The 21,991-nt window shown below is 45.7% G+C and overlaps 1 protein-coding gene across 2 annotated transcripts; it reads right to left on the reverse strand.

Moving 5' to 3' along the window:
- Nucleotides 1-1,816: 1,816 nt before the first annotated feature.
- Nucleotides 1,817-21,915, reverse strand: DHX57 (DExH-box helicase 57). Of its 2 annotated transcripts, none has more exons than XM_080388641.1 (24): nt 21,786-21,915; nt 20,225-20,448; nt 19,394-19,546; nt 18,952-19,113; nt 17,411-18,225; nt 16,546-16,739; nt 16,288-16,409; nt 15,830-16,025; nt 14,960-15,084; nt 13,646-13,779; nt 12,920-12,974; nt 11,943-12,148; nt 10,818-10,934; nt 10,352-10,448; nt 8,905-9,078; nt 8,436-8,636; nt 7,335-7,611; nt 6,090-6,185; nt 5,919-6,002; nt 5,672-5,809; nt 4,796-4,870; nt 4,235-4,369; nt 2,998-3,198; nt 1,817-2,888 (listed from the first exon to the last, which is right to left on the reverse strand). In XM_080388641.1, the coding sequence occupies exons 2-24, from the start codon at nt 20,437-20,439 to the stop codon at nt 2,745-2,747; spliced, it is 4,116 nt and encodes a 1,371-aa protein (XP_080244767.1). In that variant the 5' UTR covers nt 20,440-20,448; nt 21,786-21,915; the 3' UTR covers nt 1,817-2,744. The 2 variants fall into 2 exon arrangements, with proteins under 2 accessions (XP_080244767.1, XP_080244768.1); XM_080388642.1 differs by lacking the exon at nt 21,786-21,915 and adding an exon at nt 20,608-21,181.
- Between the last annotated feature and the right edge of the window lie 76 nt (nt 21,916-21,991).

Below are 21,991 nucleotides of genomic sequence, written 5' to 3' on the forward strand. Positions count from 1 at the left end.
GTAACAGGATGTTTTGGGAGTCGAGAGCTTGTGTTAACACCACCCTCCCCCAGTCTGCCTGGTCACATCATCTCCTTTGGGGGTGAAGTGCAACCAAAGGGCTCGCTGCTGTCCTGATCAGTTCTCACTTTGGGAAACTGGGCTGTAGCTGCCTGCGTACAGATGGGCTCCATCTCGCCACAGGTGAGGTACTGAAGGATTTGATCTACGTACGATAAGCCAGTGCAAGGTACCGGCAAGTTTTATTTGTCCTTGCGGCTGGTAATGGCCATTATCAGACTAGTAAGGACATCATTTATCTTGACTTAAAAAGTCTTCCTTATAGTATGTTCTGGCCCACTGCCATGTCCTACAGGCCCGCAAGGAACAGGAATTCTCCTGGGGCTTATGATTTGTCAGCAGTGAGTTGGTACTCTACTGTTTGAGCAGTGCAGCTGTGCACAGGCACCCACCCCAGGTTCTCAGATGAGACATTACAAGATGTTCAGTTATTAAAAGAATGTTAATGAGCCCCTATACACAACTTGACAAAGACTCTTCCTCTGTGCTAGAGTATGTGTTTGTCTCATCCCTCATCTCTGTTCCCCATGTCTGCATGTTTTAGTGCACTAGTGACTTTCCTTGCAGATGATGTTGCATTAATACTTTGTTATTTTTTTTATAACCATAGTCTGTTACGTGCTGCAGAAGAGGGAGCTGGAAACAATAGCATTAAACTAGGGTGACCCAGAAGCCACTGGTAAACGCTGCTGGGGTGGTGTGTGTTGGGTTCCCTGCCCTGTAGAGCGTACGGCACTGACGGTGAAACCAGCCTGTGCAACAGTTCTTGTAAAGGGGGGGGCTTGCTCTTCTTCTCCCCTCTGTCCTGCTGATGCAAGCTGGCCCTGCAATGAACCTGCAGACTGAAGCTCTTCCCGCAGTACCTTCCTTTTTCAGTCTTCCCCCTTTCTTGTAATGCTCCTTGAGTGGACAGGTCAGGGGTGCATCTGTGGGTTCAGGAGGGGGAGGAGTAGGTCAGAGACGACCACTCGATGTTCAGCTGCTGCTGCAGGTGGCTCTGATGGCTCAGGGAGGCCCATGGTCATGAACAGCAGCACTTTGCAGCATTTGCTGCTTGTCATCTGTATTTCGTGCAGGCCCCTTGTTAGCACTGCTGCCTCAGAAGCAGTTCCAGCTCTGCTGTGGGAGGCTTGTGTGCTGCTGGTGAGCAGAGAGCTGGGCTCCGGCTCTGCTGTCCCAAGTCATTTTGTCATATTTTATGCTTTTAATCTTACGGGGAAATAGAACTGTCGTGGGGGCTGGCACTGGTTTTGGTAATAAAACACCCCCTGAGCTCTATCCATGAGGCTGGGTTAGCGTACCCACAGTTCCTGGGAAGCTGTCCTGCTGTGGCAGGGGGTGGGGTGGGGGGCAGGGCAGTGCTGTTGTGCAGAAACCCTACTACATCGCTGCAGTTCAGGCAGCAGGACAGGTCAGTGCCTGACCACATTGCTGGTCCTGTCCCTTGGGGTGCGTGGTGTTCCCAGGCTTGCCCATTTGCCACCCGGGCACCTCCAGCAGGGTGGGTGCTGCTCGTTAGCACCTGCTGCAGCATCAGCTGCCCCTGCCTTCGCTCCAGGGACAGCCTGGGGGCAGCTGCCACCGACCTGGTTTCCATGCAGAACACAGCCCTCCCTGACGGGTGAGCAGTCACCTACTCAAGAGGGCACCACTTCAAAAGCATGTGGAACCAGAGTAGTCCCCAAACAAGGTGCCTCCCTCTGCTCATCATTCCTCAGCCTGAAGCATTTATAGGCAGGGCTGCTGGTGGTAGAGACAGTGCTTACTCTCATTTTACTATTGCAGATGAAAGCGAAGTTCCCCTCACTTAAGGCACTTGCTGTTATTAGCAATCGCCCGTGCATCAAGCAGGTCAGCTGCAGCAATGCTCCCCAGAGCAGGAGACTGGCTAAAAGTTCCCAAATGTGGGAGTGACTTTCAGCTCTGTAGGGGGACTACCTGCCTGCCAGAGAAGGTTAACGGTGAGCAAATACCATCCCCCCAGGGATCCCCTTTCAGTGCTCTACAGCAGGCCCTCTCACCTGTGTTCCTGTTTCAAAGTGCAGCTGGGGGGGAAATGCCCACGCTCTTCTGCAGTTTTACAGTGTGACCAGAAAAGCCTGCGCTGATCCAACGTGTGACTTGCAACTGCTCTGGTACAGTCTCCTTGCCCGAGGACACTAAATCCATTTCAGAACCCCTTAGTGTGAACCAAGTGGTGCTCACCTTTTTCAGGGCTTTGGCTTGTGAACGGTAAGGAAATGGGTCAGCCAGGACTGCCTGCCTGCGTACTCTCGGCCAAAACATAGAGAAGCAGCTTACGATGTCATGTGCTGCTTCCAGACACCACTACTGCAAAAGAAGCAGCTAGGTAGCAGGTGGTTTTGTGACCAAAAACCACCATTGCTGGTGTTTAGCTTCATAAAAAAGCATTTTCTTACTTGGAGGCTTCTAGTCCTCCTGGGAGATTTGCCATTTTCCCATTTCACAGAGTGTATTGGAAGCCACCTCTTGTTGAACAACTAAGCTCTCTGTAAGCAAAGGGGGAACCGCCCCCCCCCAAAACCTGTCAGTAGCACAGTTGGCAAGTCGGTCTTCCAGAGATCAGCATCGTGTTTTGGGACAAAAAATACATCAAGACACTGATGTTACCTGGTGTGTTCTCAGGCAGTAGCAAATAGTCTTTATAGAAAGCTGTTCTTGTGTTATTGTGTGGTCACAAGCTTTACAATCATACCAATGATCTGAGATCCACGGGGGCACATGCATAAATCCATGCTGGGATTCTTGATTTTGTCCTGCAGCAGCTGGTCTAGCTCACAGCGCAGCTCCTTCACCAGCTCAGCAATCTAACACACGCGGTAAAACACAGGCAAGTGTAAGGCTCATGAAACGTAGCTCCTGCATTCTAAACACAAGCTCTGGAGCATTCCCAGGATTATTGCTCCTTTTCCTTACCTGGTGAGAGGCAGCAACAAACTGTATCCATCCATCATCAAGAGAAATGACAAATTCTCCCTTCTGCAGCTGCACGTGAACCTGCCCGCCTCCCAGCAGGACCAGTGGGTACACCGACACCATGCTGCAGTCTCGAATGAACACGCGGCTGGTCTTGATTTTCTCATGATACACCAGGTAGGGGCTCTCAAAGTGCCTAGTCTGGAACACGTGTGCAACATCCTCATTAAAGTGCCACAACTCTTCCTACCTGCTGGGGAGAACACGGGCCTGCCTGCCTCTTCCACATGGGCTTCCCCACCTCTTCTATGACTGCAGAGAGCAGCAAACGTGCTTAAAATGCACCTGCGTGACTAACAGACCCTGTCTGACCTGTAAGAGCTGCCAGTAACTTGCCAGTTACCCCTTGCTCCTTCCCGCTTTGCAGTGAGCATATGAGAAACCGCTTAATTCATCAATGTCACCTAAAGGCCCCAATGCTCCATTTCATGCCGAAGACATTTTCATGTGAGCATTTGTTACGCTCTTTCAAAGCAAGAGCGACGAACAGGCTCAAAGCCTTTATAACCCAAATATGTGGTTAATGATTACAAGCCCAACTTTTCTAAAGCAAGTGATTTGTATCCTGGAAAAGCAACGAACCATCAAATACGGAGACAGACCATGAGACAAATACTAACCATGTATCATGGCAGAGAGAGAGGAGCTCCCATCTAAGTATTGGCTATTAAGCTGGAAAGGAAATTAACTTCAGCGTTTGAGGACCCACAAAGAAACAAACCGGAGTATGTCCCTAAATTATTTACCAATAAGTAATGTTTCAGCTGAAGAGACAATGCCTGGGGAGGGGCAGTGGGGAGAATTCATCTACACGTATGAAGGTGCAATCTCAGCCAATTGGATTGCGAGGCTAGGCCAGGGGAGCACTCCAACTGCAACATTTCTGCCTGCAGCTTTGCAGGTGCAGCTTAAGAAAACATGAACTGGGGGGGTTACTGCGTCTGCTCATTCCACTCCAGAGACTGGAGTTTTACGAGTGTCCTCTTGGGCACGCAGTTACTCACGCACTCACTGTTATTTACAATTCTAACAGGACTGTTCAAACATGAAGACTTTTCTGTAAGCATCAATCGGGGCCCTCACTGCAATCTTATCTGCAAGGTGATTTCTTTTATGGAAAAAAAAAAAAAAAAGAAAAAGAAAAAGAGTATGCTTTGCAGAAAAAAAGAATCCCGACCTGATAATTCACAGATGAAGGGTGAATGTGAACATAACCATCACTTTTGGTAACAAACTTCAGCTCCTCTGCTTTTGGTTGCATTTTGACTGCTCCTGTACTGGTCTTCTGGTATTTGCCCTCTGGCTTTTTCACCTGTATGGTAAGACAAAAGGTTATAAAAATCTGCTGTCCCAGAAAACCTTCTTGTGTCTTAATACTTCAGAATTTCTGGTTTTGATAAAATTAACACACTAAGTCACTAGAGACAGATACTACACTTTGAGGTGCTGTCTAACCCTGATGGTTCATTTGTAACTTCAGCCTTCTAAAAAGCTGTAAATTAAAGTAGCTTGTTACAATTTGCTGCTGGCTTGTGTGTATCACCAAAACCAGCCTGCAGGAACAGCAGCAGCCTCGAGCAATGCAAACTGGAGCTCAGCTGCCTGGCTCCAACACTCTCAGGCAGCAAGCCTTGGCAACTTCAGCCAGGCTCAAGCTGCCACAACCGGCCCTGACTGAAAGCAGGCCATGTGGATATGCTGGACAGCAGAAGAGAAAATGAAAAAGCACTCTTTTTACCTGGACAACATTAGGATACAGTGCAGCACACAACATGGCTGAGATCAGCTTGATGTTCTCTGCATTTGAATTTGCCTGTGAAATTAATGCATGCGTTAGGTATTCCACAGGTAAGTCTGTGAAGGTAAAGCCCTGCTTCTGGAATAACTGAATTCCTGAAACTGGTTTACTTTCATAGCTGCGCTGCTGTGCTTTACAGGGGAGGACTAGTTACCGGTCCCAAGTCTCAGGCTAGACCTGGCCTGTGTTCCCCCCGCTATCAACGGAGCAAACTGGTCACCAATTATCTCAGTGCAGTTAGTGCCAAACACAACGGTTCCCTAACGTCCGGCTACAAAGCGGCTCGTCTCCAAGGGAAAGCGAGCATGAGTTGCCCAGCGCACCACTGAGACTCTACAACCACCAAACCCTCATCCACCTCGTCATACAGCCCCAGGAGATCTCTAGCTCCCAGGTACTGCCTTCTGAAGGCTGTCCGCAACACCGAAGCGTTTCACTGCCTGCTCTGTAATGTTCTCTCTTCTCAAAATAAGGCTGGCACTAATCCCAGCATGCGGGCCAGGTCATGAGTCAGACCGGTGCCTTTCCATCACTTGCTGACTTCTAAGGTGTCGAGTTAGCAGTGTTCCACTGTCTCCGAGGAGGAGGTTTCACAGCTGGGCCTGTTCTTCCTGGTCTCACGCAATCAAGGCTGGTAGCAGCCAGCACAGTGCACAGGGAAGCAGAACAGCAGGTAGGAGGTGACTGTTGCCAGTGTGAGAGAGACCACAAAGCCGGACCGTGGCAGGAAGCCCACCAGTCTAGAGCCCACCTGGCACCCACGTGAAATGAAAAACTGTGGCGTAGTTTTGGAGCGCTGACATGCTGTAAAGTTACCTCTTCTCCTGTTGCATCCAACACGCCATCCCCTCCTTGGGACCACTTCTTCTCAATGTCTCTGGCTCTTAATCCCTCCTTCACAAACCCAATGTCAGAAAGCAGTTCTGTGAATTGCCGTTTCAGGCTGGCAATTTCCTACAAACAGACAAAGGGCTGTGACAGGTGCCACACAGAGTATTTTCGTCACTAGGACTCTGCCAGTGTCTCAACCAGTCCCTGTGAGAGGCCACAGAAACAGACTTACCTGAAGAACTCTTCCTGACAAAAAGTTCTCCCTGCAGTAGTTGTAGCTTGCCTGAGAGCCCTCCTTGATACTTAAACGCCATCCCTAATTGAGAGGACGGGAGGAAACCTTTAATGAAATACTTCAGCTTGAATTTCAAACACATCACAAACCTACTGAATTTCAGCTCACTTTATAGGCCTGGAGAAGAGCCAGGTAGTCGCTGTTTCCTACTGCAAACTCCAACTTCTTTTTGTTTGCTTCTTCCCTTTTATCCCACGGTGACACCTAGGCAGGCAGTAACAGATTAAGCAGGTTCTTCCCCTCACAACTTAAGACAGGCCATTGCAAGAGCTGCACGGCACAATCTTTGCTATTTTCAGCACAGCAGCTCACAGGTCAGAATGCAGATTTTCTTCATGGATAACAAAAAATACGAGGTATTCAAAAAATGCCCAGTCAACCACAGAGCACCTAAGCCCACTGCCCTATCCAACCATGAAAAAGCCAAAGGTAAATTTGTGAATGACCAGATCACAGAAAATATTGCCGTTTGGGCAGACCTCTCTGCAGTTGCAGAATGCCAAGATCCATGGAAAACGGGTCCGACGGATCTTAGCAAGTTAACGGAGCTGAAGCTCAAATGAGAATGCCTGTAATAGAGAAGAGCACAGCAGGTCTAAAATCCACTTGGGTCTGAGAGAAAGAAGGTGACAATAACTCAGGACATTCAAGAAGCTGAATTCAAGTTATTCTATATCACCATATAGAAACATCGCACTTGAGGTCAAAATGCTGCAGAATATGCCCAATAAACGTATGGCAAACAATATGTAATTAAATAACTAGAAAAAACCCGTTTCTGATTCTTTCCCCAACTATCCTCAGTGAAAACTATTTGCACTACTAACAACAGCAATCAAAACCTCAAGCCTGACTTTTCGTGCAAGTTTGTACACTGCAGCATCAGATGAACACCACTAAAGAGCACCTGTAAGTACAACAGCTGATTCAAAAAGCCAAAGCGAACACAAACAGATCCAGACTGAACTCTACATTCACAGCTCAGACACGTCAACTTCACCATCATCCCTGTTGCATAATTACTTCTAACTGCTCCTTACATTATCATTAATTTTCAATTTTTACATCAAATTTGGACAAAGTGGACTAGCTATACTTGTTCAAATTAAAACTGGTGTCTATTCCGTTTCTACTGTTCACTCATAAATAACATTCCTGTTGCTGCTGCATGGTTTTGGTCTTCTGCTTGTAACTGGACTTTTTTCATGGGCGCTGCATTAACTAACATAAACAATGCAGGCTAAAAAGGAGAATTAAAATGCTCAGGTGTCATACTGCAAGTTATAACAGTGTTTTGCTGCTGCATGGAAACATGGCACTTTCGAAGCAGGATACACAGTTAAGAATACTTACAAAAGGTGACTTAAAGGCCAGACTTGCTGCTATAGTTAGTGCAGGATCCAGGCAGCGGAAGATGGTGCCAAACAGCATTAGCTTGCCAATCCTGACATCGACGGGCAGAGAAGCCAAGTGATATCCCAGAGGGGTGAGCTTTTCATCTGGAGTTAATGCTCCCAAGTCTTGTAGTCGCAGCTTTGATGCTCGCAAAGACTCAGTTTTAGGGGGCTCAATTAGTCGCGATAAGACGGAATGAAGACTGTGTGCAGAAAACATCTCCAGAATTTTGATTCTTAAGGAGAAAAAAAACCCAACAAACCATTAAAAAGGAGTAAGAAAAAAAAAAAAAAAAGCAGCTTAGTTTCATACACAGGACAAAAAAAAGTAAGTTTTTATAAAAACAAAGCAAAAAAAACCCAAGAGAAACCATGCTTTTAAGAACATGCTCCCTAGAAGAGGACCTGTAACACATATTTCAAGTCAGGAAGCAACGCAAAAAAAATAGCTGGGGGTCTGAGCACTTCATGTAACCCCACAGAGTCCTATTTAGGACAGATTCCTATTTAGCACTTCAGGGTTTAAAGTTTAAGGTTTCTTCTGTAAAAAAATGTTTGTGTTGTTTCGTTTCCTTTTTGTAAAAGGGGTGCACAGTGTGCAGCAAGGCTAAGAGGGCCTCTTCACGGTGGTGGTGCTTGATCCAGGTCGTGGCTTTACTGTGCTACGCTGCACTGAAACAACACGGGAGAGTTTATAGCATAAAGGGACAAACGTCAGCCATGGGTCTGGAGTACAGGAACGCAACTGTCTTCTCTGGTGATGAGAGAGCTGAGAGGTGAGTCTTTTTACTAGGACCAGATGGCAGGATTCCTAGGATCAGATCCTCAGTTCTGCTAAGGAATGTGAAGGACAGGAAGAATTGGTGGGAGGGTGGGATTACGGGGGGCTCTAGAAGCAGAAGCAATGGGATAGTAAGATCAAAGCAACCAGTCAAGAAAGAGTCTTAGATCTCCAGAGCATGTTTCTTGGTTTCATAACGTGAGAAAACACCGGGGAAACTAAACACCTTGGTAATGGCATTCCAGGCTTTTTCAGGCAACACAAGGAACAACAGCTCACCTTAGACAGAGCTGCTCCAAGGGCACTCTTTGTATTTCTGGTAACTGCTGTTTTATAAGCTGATGGTTATAGTGATGGCTACTGAAAAGATGAAAGCAGACACCTGAGGCTACACGGCCTGCTCGCCCTTTCCTTTGCAGAGCGTTGGCCTTGGACACAAACGTGTCTTCCAGACTTTCCATTCCTTTGCTTGGGTCGTATCTACAGGAGAGCAAGCAACAGGCTTATATTCACTACTGCAGAGTGAACAGACTGGAGGTCAAGCAGGCAGATGCCGCCAGCTTCTGTACGGACAATTCCCACCCCTGCAGTTGGATCTGAGTCTAGACTGGCTTCCTCCACCTTGCAGCAGCTTTCTGCAGATTAAGTTCTTTCAAGCTTTCCCCAGCTCTTTGGAAGCTAAAGTATGCAGCTCAAGGTATAGAGCAGTTCCCAGGATCACAAAGCCCTGCAGAATGAATCCCAGTACCTTTTCTCTTTCATTTTTCCAGAATCAATCACATAGACCACATCATCAATGGTGACAGATGTTTCTGCAATATTTGTAGAGATGATGATTTTGGTAACTCCTGCAGGAGGCCTGAGGAACACAGACTGCTGTTCTTCACTAGACAGTGAAGAATGAAGTGGATAAACAACACACCTGGAAGGACAATACGACAGCATGCTCAGTGCATCTCCAGCCTTCTCCCTCTTGGGAACAACCTGCCCGCACGCACTGTTGCCTCACCCACACTAGACAATGCCCACAGCCATTCAAAGCAATATAAACCCAGCAAACTCTCTTCCCTATCGCCTTTAAGACACAGAATGATAGAATCATTTAGGTTGGAAAAGACCCTAAAGATCGAGTCTAACCGTTAACCAAACACTGCAAATCCGCCACTAAACCGTGTCCCCAAGTGCCACATCTACATGCTTTTTAATACCTCCAGGGATGGTGACTCCACCACTTCCCTGGGCAGCCTGTTCCAGTGCTTGACCACCCTTTTGGTGAAGGAATTCTTTCCAATATCCAATCTAAACCTCCCCTGGCGCAACATGAGGCTGTTTTCTCTTGTCCTATTGCTTGTTACTTGGGAGAAGAGACTGACACCCACCTCGCTACAGCCTCCTAGCTTTAGAGAGCAGTAAGGTCTCCCCTCAGTCTCCTTTCCTCTAGACTAAACCACCCCAACTCCCTCAGCTGCTCCTTGTAAGACTGATTCTCTAGATCCTTCACCAGCTTTGTTGCTCTTCTTTGGACACACATCTCCAGCATCTCAATGTCTGCCTTGTATCAAAAGGCCCCAAACGGAACAGGATTCGAGGTCCAGTCTCACCAATGCTGACTACAGGGGGATGATCACTGCCCTGGTCCTGCTGGCCACACTGTTCCTGATACACGTTCTAAGGGAAGGTGGAGAGGTTTACAGAAGGGACAGGTCTCAGAATAGAACTGAGCAAAAATTCTGCCTCTCTTGGATAGTCCACAATCTGCCACTTATAATGCCAGGCTGGAAGAAATCACTCCAGCTAACCTTCCCGTGGACATCTGTATAAAAACTGTTGAGTCAAGGAGATCCAATTACATCTCCATGTAACAGCCTAAGGCCAAATGCAACTGCAAATGGAAGTGTCTCAGCAAACATTCTGAAACAGAACAAGGGCCGAGGTTAAGTTTTCAACAGTCCGTCAGATCATGCAAAGCACAAAGTGGAGAACACATTACCAGGGTTTCTGAGAATTTCAACAACTTGAATTGCAAACCAGCAAGATAGCAGAAAAGGAGCTACCCTGACTGGAGTCAAGGCTTTCACATCACAAGATGTCTCACACATTTAATAACCTTTATTTATCCCTGGATAAAGGCTTTCTGCAGGAAGCTACTCTTTATTTAGGTAAAGACTGATAGTTCTGGAGCTTTTCTGCCTTACCTCTTGCTGTGTCTATTATTAAAAAGAGCATTAGTCTGGAGCTGCTCATAAAGCATCTTGATTTCTGCTAGACCAGGCAAAAATATCAACACAGCACCTATATACATAGATGTAAAAAAAAAAAACAAAATAAAAAAAAAAAAAAATCACTCAACAGAAATGACAGCATGTTTTATCAATGTGCAGAAGGCCCAAGTTGAAAATCCAGCTCTGTTTTGCAATCGTTGTGCAAAATCCACACAGCCTGCAACAGTCTCACCAGACTTTCCGAGGCAGACAATTCTCTCACCTTCCCCACCCCACATATATCAAGAGCTTTGTTACTCAGCTAGAATTTTTTTATTTTTTTTTTAAATAGTCGGTAACTACAGAAATTCTGCATGCAAAACATTAGCTTTGGGCTGCCTATAAGTGCACAGCCTCCATGAATCTACTTTTGTGCACCCAACAAGGACAATGAAATTACCTGGGGGGTATGAATGTCTGCCAGCAACTATCCACTCCAGCAAGGCTTCAATTAGTTCCAGATTAACCTTCTCCAAGTCCATGACAGACATTGTTTTCAACACTGTCTTGTCAACCCCTGGGGAAAAAAGAAATAACACACACAGTAAGTCCATCTCTTGTAAAAAACATCTGCTAGATGCACTGAACCAGTGTGGCTGTACAACCAACCACACTTTGGTTTAAACAGCATCTGGCTTAGATTAGTCAGAGGCAGCTCCATGACTCAATGTGTCATATTCCTGCTTCCACACACTCCTGTTTCAGGTCTTCCCTTCCTTTCCATGCCTTAGTGGTGCTCACACCTGTCCTGTGCACAGCCTTAATGAGGATTCATCTCCTAGCAGAACGATGTGCATGCACACTAGTGATAAGAGGAGCCAAAAGCCCTCACATGGCCACTCACAGGTACCTCCAGGACTACCTTCTCAAGCTCTCTTTCTTCTGCCTTCCAATGTTTCTTGCACAACTCAAAAAGACACACAGACTCCGTTACTCTTCTGAGACGGTAACTGTCTAGCAGGAACCTGAAGCTTTTAAGCAAATGGCTCTCACTCAGTATCACTGTGGAGCTCACCATAACGGTGTGCAGGACTCTTCAGGACTAAGCACCAGGAGGATTTTGATGACTACAGAGTGGAAAGTTCATGGAAGAGTCCAGTCTGCCTCTCTTAAGCCATTCAAAGCGACTGAATTTCTCAAGAAAGGCTTGTCAGGCTGAAGTGACCTCCTTGAAGTGGGCAGATACATGCTGCTCCGAGGAGAACAGATACAGAGAAGAAAGGGGAATCGACAAGGCATCTGAATAGGGATGGAAAGATGGTAGCTGAAAATGGTGCTTTGTCAGATGCTAAGAACTGTTTTCAGCCAAGATATTTGTTCTGGTTCAAGAGAACAATGGGTTCTTTCCCCCCCACCCCCAAGCTGGCAGGTTTCTGATCTCATCTAGAAGTAGTAATCTGGTTAATCTTCACAAGTACAAGACTAAATAATATACATGTATTCAATATACAATATTATATGCTAACATACCACGTTGGCTGGCAAATGTTATATGCCAGTTTATTAGATTTAAGAAGGAGCTCACCTTTGTATCGTGTAAGGAGCTGCTTCAGAGTTAATTTTTGGTCTGGGTCTGAATCTCTGACAACTGTGTCTGTGCCTTCCAGAATGCCAGCACGTCTCAAGTCCTCCTCTACTTCTTCAAATGCAGTTCGTTTGTGTCTTCCATCCTGTTTGCTTTCTTGCTTGTTTGTCTTCCGCCTGTAGGGACTACTGTCCTCTAAAACATACCTTAAGAGCAGAAGAACATTCAGTGGTGTGGAAAGAAGCCTAAAGAGTCTTTTTCTAATAATTAGCTATGGAGATAGGGTATCAAAAATATTTATGTATAAATCTGAGAGGAACTTTGTATAAGCAGGTTGCAAAACTAGATAGTATCAAGGACAAGGTGCCCTTCTATACTGGGATATCAGTCTTTTAAAAGATGTGATGCAGAAGATTAGGGCTGCAAACGTGATCTTGACAGCTAAGTGGGCAGCTCAGAGCAACGATCTGCAAGTAATTTACAATATCTGATCAATTTATTATCTGGAATATCTGAGCTGCTGTGACTCTCCAGTAACTACAAATGGTAACAGGGATCTGGAACCTGAGATGCAAGGTAGGGCTTACAAAAAGGAACTGTTTGGTAGCCTGCATTTTTCACCTTCAGTGCTGATACCTACCTTCAAATTTCTTTTGCTTGCCAATGTCTAACCACCACCAAAACAAGTAAAGCACAAGCACTGACAAACTCTTCATGACAAAGCTCACCTCTTCTTGAGTGCTTATGTAGTATCTGATGCAGAAAGACTTGTTTTGGCACAAGATGCCAGACCCCACTGCAGTATAAGCACTATGGTTTAAAGACAGTGCTTTAGTAGAACTCCAGTACTGAAGGGGATATGGGAGGTTTGAAAGGATTTAATTTTTAAATCTATGCACGGAACTACTTCAGTCTCAAGGGTCAACAGTGCAACCTCAAAGGCTGAATACATCTGAGAATGTTTGGCAATTTCATACCTTGTCAGTGCAATCACATCTTCCAGAAAAAACTGATCCACAGGAAACGTTCGACCTAAAAGGAAACACGTGAATAAATCTACGTGCCACACAACACGCAGAAAAGAGGAAAATGGCAAAAGATGGTTATCGTTTCACACAGGTTATGGTGTTGTACACTGGCTTCACAGCTCTCTTCTATACTGCACTCTTCAACACAATTTCTGTCTAGGTCAAACAGTGGATGTTTTCCAAGCATGCATGTTTTGGTAACACGTGCTCACACAGTCAGAGAATGGCTCATGTGTTCCCATAAATGTGTTAATGGGGCTACATGGTTTCTGTCATGTTCAATGTAATTATTTAGTAATTTAGGAGGCACGTTTGGGTAAAGATGTACACATTCAGCTGGATCCTTTCACTGCTTTGTTTTCACAAGGACAGAGAAGGGTCTTCAGCTGTGGTGCAACTAGCTCAGGGAACCATGTCATGCACACAATGTAATTTTTGTCTTTTGGGGAAGGAAATTCTGCTGGTATAGAGGCAGCACAAAAAAAGGTCCACTTCCAAATCTTCTCTCTCCTAAATTTCATTGGTCTTTCCTTCTTGGAATCACAGTTCTTGTATAAATCCTCATCTTGCCACTTTGCAAATTAGCCCACTTGAACGCTTCTCAAGCAGAAATACTGAAAACAAACCCCTAAAAACAATGAATGTGACAAGACAACAAAAATGAATGGTTTTCACCTGGTATGTTAATAATTGGACAGGAGTGAAAGTATTGAGAAAAAAGCTCTGCATTCAAGGTGGCACTCATTAGTATAATGCGCAGATCTGGCCTCTGAACCATTATATCCTTCAAAACCAGCAGCAAGAAGTCACTGAAGAAAAAAAGCAAGATGACATTTTAATTTCTTCAGTGTTAACTTCCAGAGTCTCTTTTTTTCTTACCACTCTGTCCACTTTCCTGCTGTTTTCAATAGCACAGCAATACAAACACAGAAGTACAAGCTTCTCAGAACGGCTGGAGGCTAACAGCGCAGTAAATTAACAGAAGGCAATCTACTTACTTCTTGGTTGTCCCTTACTAGAGTGCCAGGACTACCCGGCAAATTCATTTGAGCAACAAAAAGCTCTGACTACCTTAGGAATTAATTACATTAATAACAACATAAGAAAATTAGATAACAAATTAACTCAAACAAACAGATGAGTCTTTTTTGCTCCTCTTTCTCACTGGAAGAGTTATTCAAACTTACCCGCTCTTTCCTGATCACTGTATTCCCGACATATTTATAGCTTTTGTGGCATGCCTAGAAGGCTAGCTTGAAGTGATTTTAGATGAGAAGGAAGAAGGATGCTTGAGAGATACAAGCCCTTTTACGGAGCTATAGTATAATCTGAGAATCTGTAGAATAACAGGTCACAGTCAAAGCCTCCTGGAAACTCACTGCATTGCAGTGTTCCAAAAGGAAAACATCAAAGAAAAGGATCCTGGCCACTTAGTTTACAGAGATACTGATAGACATTATATTTTGCCTGACATCAGCAGGTTAAGTGGGGTAAAACCGCAGGAGGCTGGAGCAGGATAGGATGCGACGGTCCAGAACTAGGAAAATCTACAGACTGGAAGAAAACGTGAGCGCTTCTCCCTTGCAGGGGCTGTGCTGAAGCCTGCAGCAGGAGAAGTAATTCCCCCAAAAGGGCACATAAAGAATCACAGTATTTGGTAAAAGCTGAAACAAGGGAAGAATAAGGACCGGACAGCTGTGGCTAAAAAGTTACTTAACCCTCCAAGCCCATCCAAAACTTCTTTCCAACAGCACCGCAATGTGATGGCGGATTGGAGGCACAGAAATTTAAGAGACATGCTTTCTTTGCAAGCTGCTGCAACACAACTTCCTACTGCCCAAAGACAAGAACCTAAACCCAGACTGCTCCCACAATCCCACATTACAGCCACAGGATCAACAAGTCTGACTCCAGTTACTCGCACCTTAGTCACCTTTATCCTCCTGACTATGTTTCTTCATTTTGCTTATGGGATAAGAGATTATTTACCTTTCTTCTGTTCTTTCGTGAACTTCATCAACAATAACATGTGTGATTCCCTGCAAAGTCAGATCTCCTTCCAGCCTTCTCAACAGCACACCAGTAGTGCAGTACAAGAGTCTGGTAGCTGAGGACTTGAATGGTAAGACAAAGCATTCAGTTGACTTTGTGCAACAACATAGAATACGTGTTGCTGTAAAGCATTCAGTTTCAGCTGAGCGCCAGGTTTGACAGAAAGGGAAACAAGCAATCCCTGCTGGAGATGAGCTGATTTTTATTTTCTTGATTAAAACTTAAGAACGCCTGCTTCTTACCAAGGGGCACTGCTGACTTTATAGTTAGGGGTAAACAAAAAAAACCTTAACTGTTTTCCCAGGGGAAGTTGTTTTCTGATAAACAACTCATCTCTGTCCCTAGAAAGATTTAGCGAATCTCTTTTTTTAACATAACTCTTGGAAAAAAGCAATCAGCTGCAAGGTAGACAACATTTCACTTCCAAGAGAAGTTTGAATTCAACCCCCCCTTCTGGCTGGCTGAAGCTGTACCCTTCAATCTCCCCTTGGGAGAAAAACAGAAATGGAGACACAGTAGCCTTCCAGAGGACAGTATTACTCACTCTCAGACCCCTTCCATATCTCAACAGAAAGTAACGCAACAATACAAGACACAGTACTACACTCTCATTATGTAAAGTCCACCGTAAAGTGGACTGTGCAACTTGAGATAAAATACAGAATATATCTCCTAATATAACATATAGATGCTACAGACTTCTTATCTCCCTATACGGCAGACACAAGGCAGAAATTCAGTATGCTAGAGAGCGCTAAGCGAATTTTAATAGAACTAAATTAAAAGCAATAAGCAAAGCATGTATACCTTCACACTTTCTAGACGGATCTGATATCCAACACTGAGTCCAATCCTTTCTGTTCTTTCTTTGGCTACACGTTCAGCCACAGAAATGGCAGAGATCCTGCGAGGCTGAGTGCAGATGATGTTTGCAACTCTGCTTGGAGTTCCTTGCAATGAAGCATCCAAAATGAACTGAGGAATCTGAGTGGTTTTCCCACATCTGCATGACAAAAATCAGGGATTAATGAAAAAAAAACCCCACAAACCCAACGCCTTCCATCCATGTAAATTAAGATGACTGCATTCCATTCAAAATTTGCTGTTTCACTAGTATCATCCTTCACATAAAGTTCACATAGGACTTCTGCCACTGGTCACAGATGGACCATGGCCCCAACCTTTTCAGGACATGGATGCGTATTTCACATTCTTCTGTGCATACTTTTGACACATAAAGGCTGTATGTGCAATCATGATCTTACCCCGTCATGCCGCTCACAACAAGAACTTGGTGGCTCTTAAGCAAATCAAGAATGGTTTCTCTCTCTTGCCATGCAGGGAGCTTCTGTCTTTCATACAACATGGATTGGAAGTGCCTAGAAGACTGATGCACAAAAACAAGACAGCATGACAGGGAGAACCCCATTGGAGCAGAACAGAATGAAGAAGCAGCCTGTGGCTTAAATATTTATTTCTCTAAAGTAAGCATGAAAACAGGTACTCTGTTCTGTACGTCATACCTTTTTCAGCCGAAACTGCGTGCACAATTTAACATTTTCATTATACAGAGACTTTGCCTGCACATCATACTTTTTGGAAAGCTTTTTCTTGAGGTTCACGTAACTCTCATTCTCCACAACAACTTGTTCAGGCTCATCTTCCTCCTCCTCTTCTGCCACCTCTTCTTTTTCCTGAGGTTCTGACACAGCTGAGGCTTGAGACAGAGAACGTACAGCTAGGTACTCGTATCACTAAGGAACAAAACCTCACCAGCACTGCAGAAGTGACAAATGTTCCAGGAGCATTCTCAACAAAGAACCTTGTTAGGGTGGAGCTGAAGGTCTGCAGGACCGCTTCTGGCATGCATTTAGTTCAGTACTACCAGCAAACCTCCCGTCACCCCACCAAGCAAACCACAATTTCTCCACCTCCAGCCCACTTCTTGCTACCCCTGCACCAGCTGTGCTATGCGACACCACGGTTTGGGTGGCCACATGGTGAGCCAGCCCACTAACTAGGATGCCTTCCTGAATGTTTTTCATGTGTCTCAGCTCCCTTCTCTGATTCACAACACAACCACTTCTGTGGAATGCAAGACTGTGATGGCAGCACCAGCTTAAATTAATTAAAACTACCATATAACATTAAGTGTTAAACCACTGCCAAGTACTTTTAAACCAAGGCTGAAACCGAACCAGGTACTTTGGTGACAGATTATGGGTCTGGCTCACTACATGGTCTTAACGTCTAGAAATGGATTTGGAACAGATGCCCGGATTGGGCTCTCTGCCTTCTTTCTCTCTTTTTTTCTTTAAAAAAATCTTTTTGACTGTTCTTGGACCGTAAGGGTCTAAGAGAGAAACGATAGAGGGAAATGTGGTGTACCTTCAGGCATTCGATTTGAGCCAGATGTACGCTCTGTCTGCAGCTTTACCAGTGGCGTTGCTGCCAGCAGGGGCATGGGAGGAACACTGTATTTGTGGTGAGTACTTGTAAGTAACCCGCTTATTTCGGATTCATCTTCTAAGCAAGTTACTAAGGTGTACACCACTGGTTCATCAGATTCTGCAGCCATCAAGGCCTTTCCAAAGAGGAATTCAGCAATGTGTAAACGACAAGCAAGAGGTAGATTCTCGTCAGTGGAATAAAAGGCCACAAGAGGTGCCTGACGTGGATACTTGTTTTCTTCAGGAAATCTTACTTCAAGTTCATACACCGGACCATCACCGTTAGGTCTGAGATGAACATCATCTACAGAGCTCCTGGCTGGTTTTAGGGGGTGGTTTGGAGGGAATTCATGTCCAAATCTGCATTTTGAACCAAACCTGCAGCCTCCTTGGAGATAAAATTTACATATTTCCTTTGCAGTCTGCTTTGCGGTGTCCCTAGTACAATCACCCTTTTGTTTAGATTTGCTGCGCCTGTTTGCTAGGTACTCCAATTCCAAACTAAAAGTCCAAACGCGGTTTTGAATTCTTTCTACAAATTTTTCTCCATAGATTGACCGGAGGGCAAAAGCCTCTTCTTGTCTCTGTTCTAAACATTCTTCTTGACTGGCTTCAGCAGCTGTTGCAGAAACCTGCACCTTCTCTCCATATCTTTCGGTAAAGCACTGCAACAGCAAATACTCCAATGACGCCCCAATATTACCATTGCAAGATCTCAATACTGTCCTACAACGCTCGCTGTCAAAACCATACCTGCAACAAAACAGAGACAACATAGCAACGAGAGACTTGTATGAAGCAAAATAACCGCAGATTTGCTTGATTAGGCTTACAGTAAGGGAGCACGTATAGCATGAAAAACCATTACTACTATTGGAGGGAAAAAAATCCACACCAAAATATTTGCTATTTTCAATGACAGTGGCAGACAGTAATCTGGTGTTTGCGAATGCTAGTCTGTTGTTTATAAGGTGACAAATTAGTTTGTGTGGCAACTATCTCACACCCCAGAATGCAGAACGTAACAGTTACAGGATTAGATCTCCCAGCTGAGCTGTATAAATCGAACTCTTCCAAAAAAGCTGAGTCGTCTTATATGTAACACACTCAAGTAGTTAAGAAATGCTCACTTCTGAGCAAAATGGATGAAGAACACTTAAAAGGTTTTGAAACATTAACTACCAGGAGGAAACACACATATAACAGCAATGCTCCCTGAGCTTTCTCAGTGTCTGTTTCATTGTCTTGGAGAAAGAACTGAAAACTTCACTGAAAAAAGGCTGGAGTGATTTATTATCAAAAAAAATGTTATTTTAAACTCGTCTAGTTGAGGACTAAATTTGTAGGAGATACAAACTCATCAGTTCTTCACACAGAACTTCCTTGGAGGCAAGAGGAAGTCCAGGCACTGAGGGCTTACAGGATTGAGACTGCTGATTTACCTCTTCAAGGTACAAATTATTAACTGAAAAGCATCACCTGGAGAGCTTGTGCACCGCAAACGAAGACACTTCACTTTCCACAGTTCTGTGCTCAGCAGATGACCTTGGTATTACGTCACAAACCTCCTGATCTGTTGACCAGCACTGCTCATCATCAAGGTAATCGGCTTCATCATCATCTTCACCAGAACCAGCTACTCTGATAAAAAGAGTTATCAAATTAAAATGAAACAAAATTATATAGTTTGGTAGATGCAAACTCTGCCTCTGGAGTTTTAAATCCTCCATTTAAATGGAGGATTCTGCTACCCTTTTCCCAGAGTTAAAACTGTAGAAGAACAAAACAGACTCAAAACCAAAGGATTCAACATCAAATTAAAAGTTAGGGGAAAAAGAATACTGTTTTCATTTCTAACAGTGGGCCTGTTAAAGTGTGCTCATCTAGAAGAGCTAGAATTAGTGCCTCCATTTAAACTAACTCTGATTCAGGAGCCAGCTCCTGCCCTTGGAGCTCCTGAAGAAGTTCTTTCACTCTTCTCTGATTCTCCGATGTCATGTGTATGGTCTGCAGAGGCATTCTCGCTTCAGGTCTCTGTTTCGTTTGCCCTCCTCTTCTGGCAGGGACACTTGATCTAAAAATTAAAACATAACACAACAATTACTTATTTGCCTGGCTCAAATGTTCTTGACTGAATTGGGATGTGTTATGAGCCAACCCTGTATTTCAAAACAGAAAAACTAAAATAAGGTAAGTCCATCACCTAAGGATTACTCAGCTGGGTTCATTCTTACGTGACCAGGATGTGTGGGTCTATATCTGCATGCACACACCCATGCATGTATGTATTTTATCCTATGTCAAATCCATATTCAAAAAAGTGATTTAATAAACGCTTTGTTGGGTAAAGCTGTTCTCAGACTACAGTCCAACCACATATGCCTAAGCCACATTGGTCAGAATACATTCAGGATACTAAATTCATTCTAAATTGCTTATTTTCCATGGCCCAGCCTCTTCTTTGTTATACATAAAAATTAATATCCCGCGTTTATTAATGCTTTCTGATCAAATATGTTCTGAAATTACTTATGACCAAAGAAAATTAGAGGTTCTAGTTTTTTTTCTAGAAGACCAACCTTCCTAGCTAAATATTAAAAAAATTAATCAAAAAGGTCAGGTAAAAACTGCTTCATACTGAAACAGCTTCATCACCTCTTCACTCAAGTATATTCAAAGACATCAAAAAAACATCCCCAAAGTATCCCAAACATTTCTATGCCACCCACCCCCGGCAAATTAACAGAAAGACCTGGATTCCAGCCTTGGTTCCTCAAAGAGACAAAAATCATCTCCATCGTCCCAAATTTTGGTTGAGCATTTCCTATTTCCACCAAGTTGAGACTTGTTTGAATGGCCACTCCTGCCTCCTCCTCTTCCTCCTCTTCCACTGCCTCCTCTTCCTCTTCCTCCTCCCCTTCCTCCTCCTCTGTTGGGCTTTCCCCTTTTCCTCCCTGCTGAACTCATGTTCTCTTCCTGAGAAAGGGGAAAAAATAACCTTTAAGTTATGAAGATGATTTAGCACATTGCAAATGTACAGGGCACACTTTATTTGTTTTTTCCACGTGACAAGAGATGACACCCTCTGAAACCGCAGCTAGTTAGTTATTTGTATGCTCGTGTACTTTTATGCACCTGAAACAAAGCACATTCTTCTAGAACACAAGTTCTGTGGTTTTAGAAAATAAAGGTAATATTCCTCACAACAGTTCAGCCAAAACCTGCAGGACCTCTGGCAAAGGGATGAGCCTCCCAGCAGTGCTGCCTAGCCTGGGAACTGCAGTTCCACCGCTCTGATGGAATTTTTTTGGGCATGGGAGCCCAAAGGACAAACCTTCAGGGGAACTTTCACAGCATAAAGGCTCTGCCCTGCCAGTTTTCGACTTGGAAGTTTGCAGGGCTGAAAATAAAAGGTTGAAGGGCAGCTGAAGCCAAAAATAGTTTGTTTCCACATTAACCTGCTCCTGACCCATATCCTTCTGGCAAAGAGCTGCCCAGATGGCCGAGCGCTCTGTGGAGCCTGGGCAGGGGAACAGTCAGGGACCTGTCTTGGAAAACTGCGGCCTTCCTCTCCGTCTCACAACATAACCTTCACCAGCTCCGAGACATGCCCATTAGCGAGCAGTTGTTGTCAGTGACAGAACGGTCCAACATCAACACGTGCCCCAGCATCACGCTCCTGCAAAAGGAAAGCTGCTGCAGGGACAGGTGAGCAGATGTGGGCAGTCTGCCAGGGGCTTCATACCCGGACCTCTGCACCGGCACCTCCAGACCCAGGACAAGAGCTGATGCAGCCACGCAGGAGTAACAGCGCAAACGAGGGCACGAGGAGCAGCAGCAGTCTGGGGCTTGGGAAGAAGCAAACTTCCCTTTTTGCGGCAGCCCTGCCCCGCCGGAGCTCCAGCAGGACTGCCCGGGATTCAGGTCAGGGCCAGCCCGGCGTGGGGGAGGGAGGCAGAAGGTCCAGCCCGGCCGCCGGAGTCACTGTCACAGGGGGCCCGTCCCCCTCCCCCGGCACACGGCAGCACCTCCCCGCGGCCCCCGCCCCGCGCACGTCCCGGGCCGGCCGCTCACCGGCGCCCCACACCCGGGGACCCCCAGACCGCCCCGCCTGGCCCCGCCCCGCCTCCCCGCAGGGTCCCCATCCCCTCCTCCCGCCACCATCCCGGACCCCGTCCCCTGCACACTCCCCTCCTCTCCCCTCAGCCTCCTTCACGGCCCCCCGCGCACCCCCTGCCCCTCCGCAGGGCCGTTACGCCCCCCCGGGAACCCCACAACCCCGCAGACGCCCGTACCCTGCCCCCCGCCCCCACCTCTCCGCTCCGCACGGGCCCGGCGCAGCGCCCCTAACCCGGAAGAACCCACTTTTCCCTTCCGGGCCGCCGGCTACCTGAGCAACCGCGGGCACTTCCGCCTAGCAACCGCGGGCACTTCCGCCTAGCAACCGCGGGCACTTCCGCCTAGCAACCGCGGGCGGCGCCGCGCTCCCCTGGCACGAGGCGCGCACCCGAGCAGCGCG

This window comes from Falco punctatus, assembly GCF_963210335.1.
Source record: "Falco punctatus genome assembly, chromosome: 5".
Lineage (NCBI taxonomy): Eukaryota > Metazoa > Chordata > Aves > Falconiformes > Falconidae > Falco > Falco punctatus.

Excerpts from the sequence above, each read along its gene's own strand:
- DHX57 (XM_080388641.1), bottom strand. The coding sequence starts at position 20,439 with ATGAGTTCAGCAGGGAGGAAAAGGGGAAAGCCCAACAGAGGAGGAGGA. Across the intron at positions 12,975-13,645 it reads TCCAATTATTAACATACCAG|GTCGAACGTTTCCTGTGGAT; the intron begins GTGAAAACCATT and ends GTTTCCTTTTAG. Across the intron at positions 12,149-12,919 it reads GATGTGATTGCACTGACAAG|GTATGTTTTAGAGGACAGTA; the intron begins GTATGAAATTGC and ends TCTGCTCTTAAG.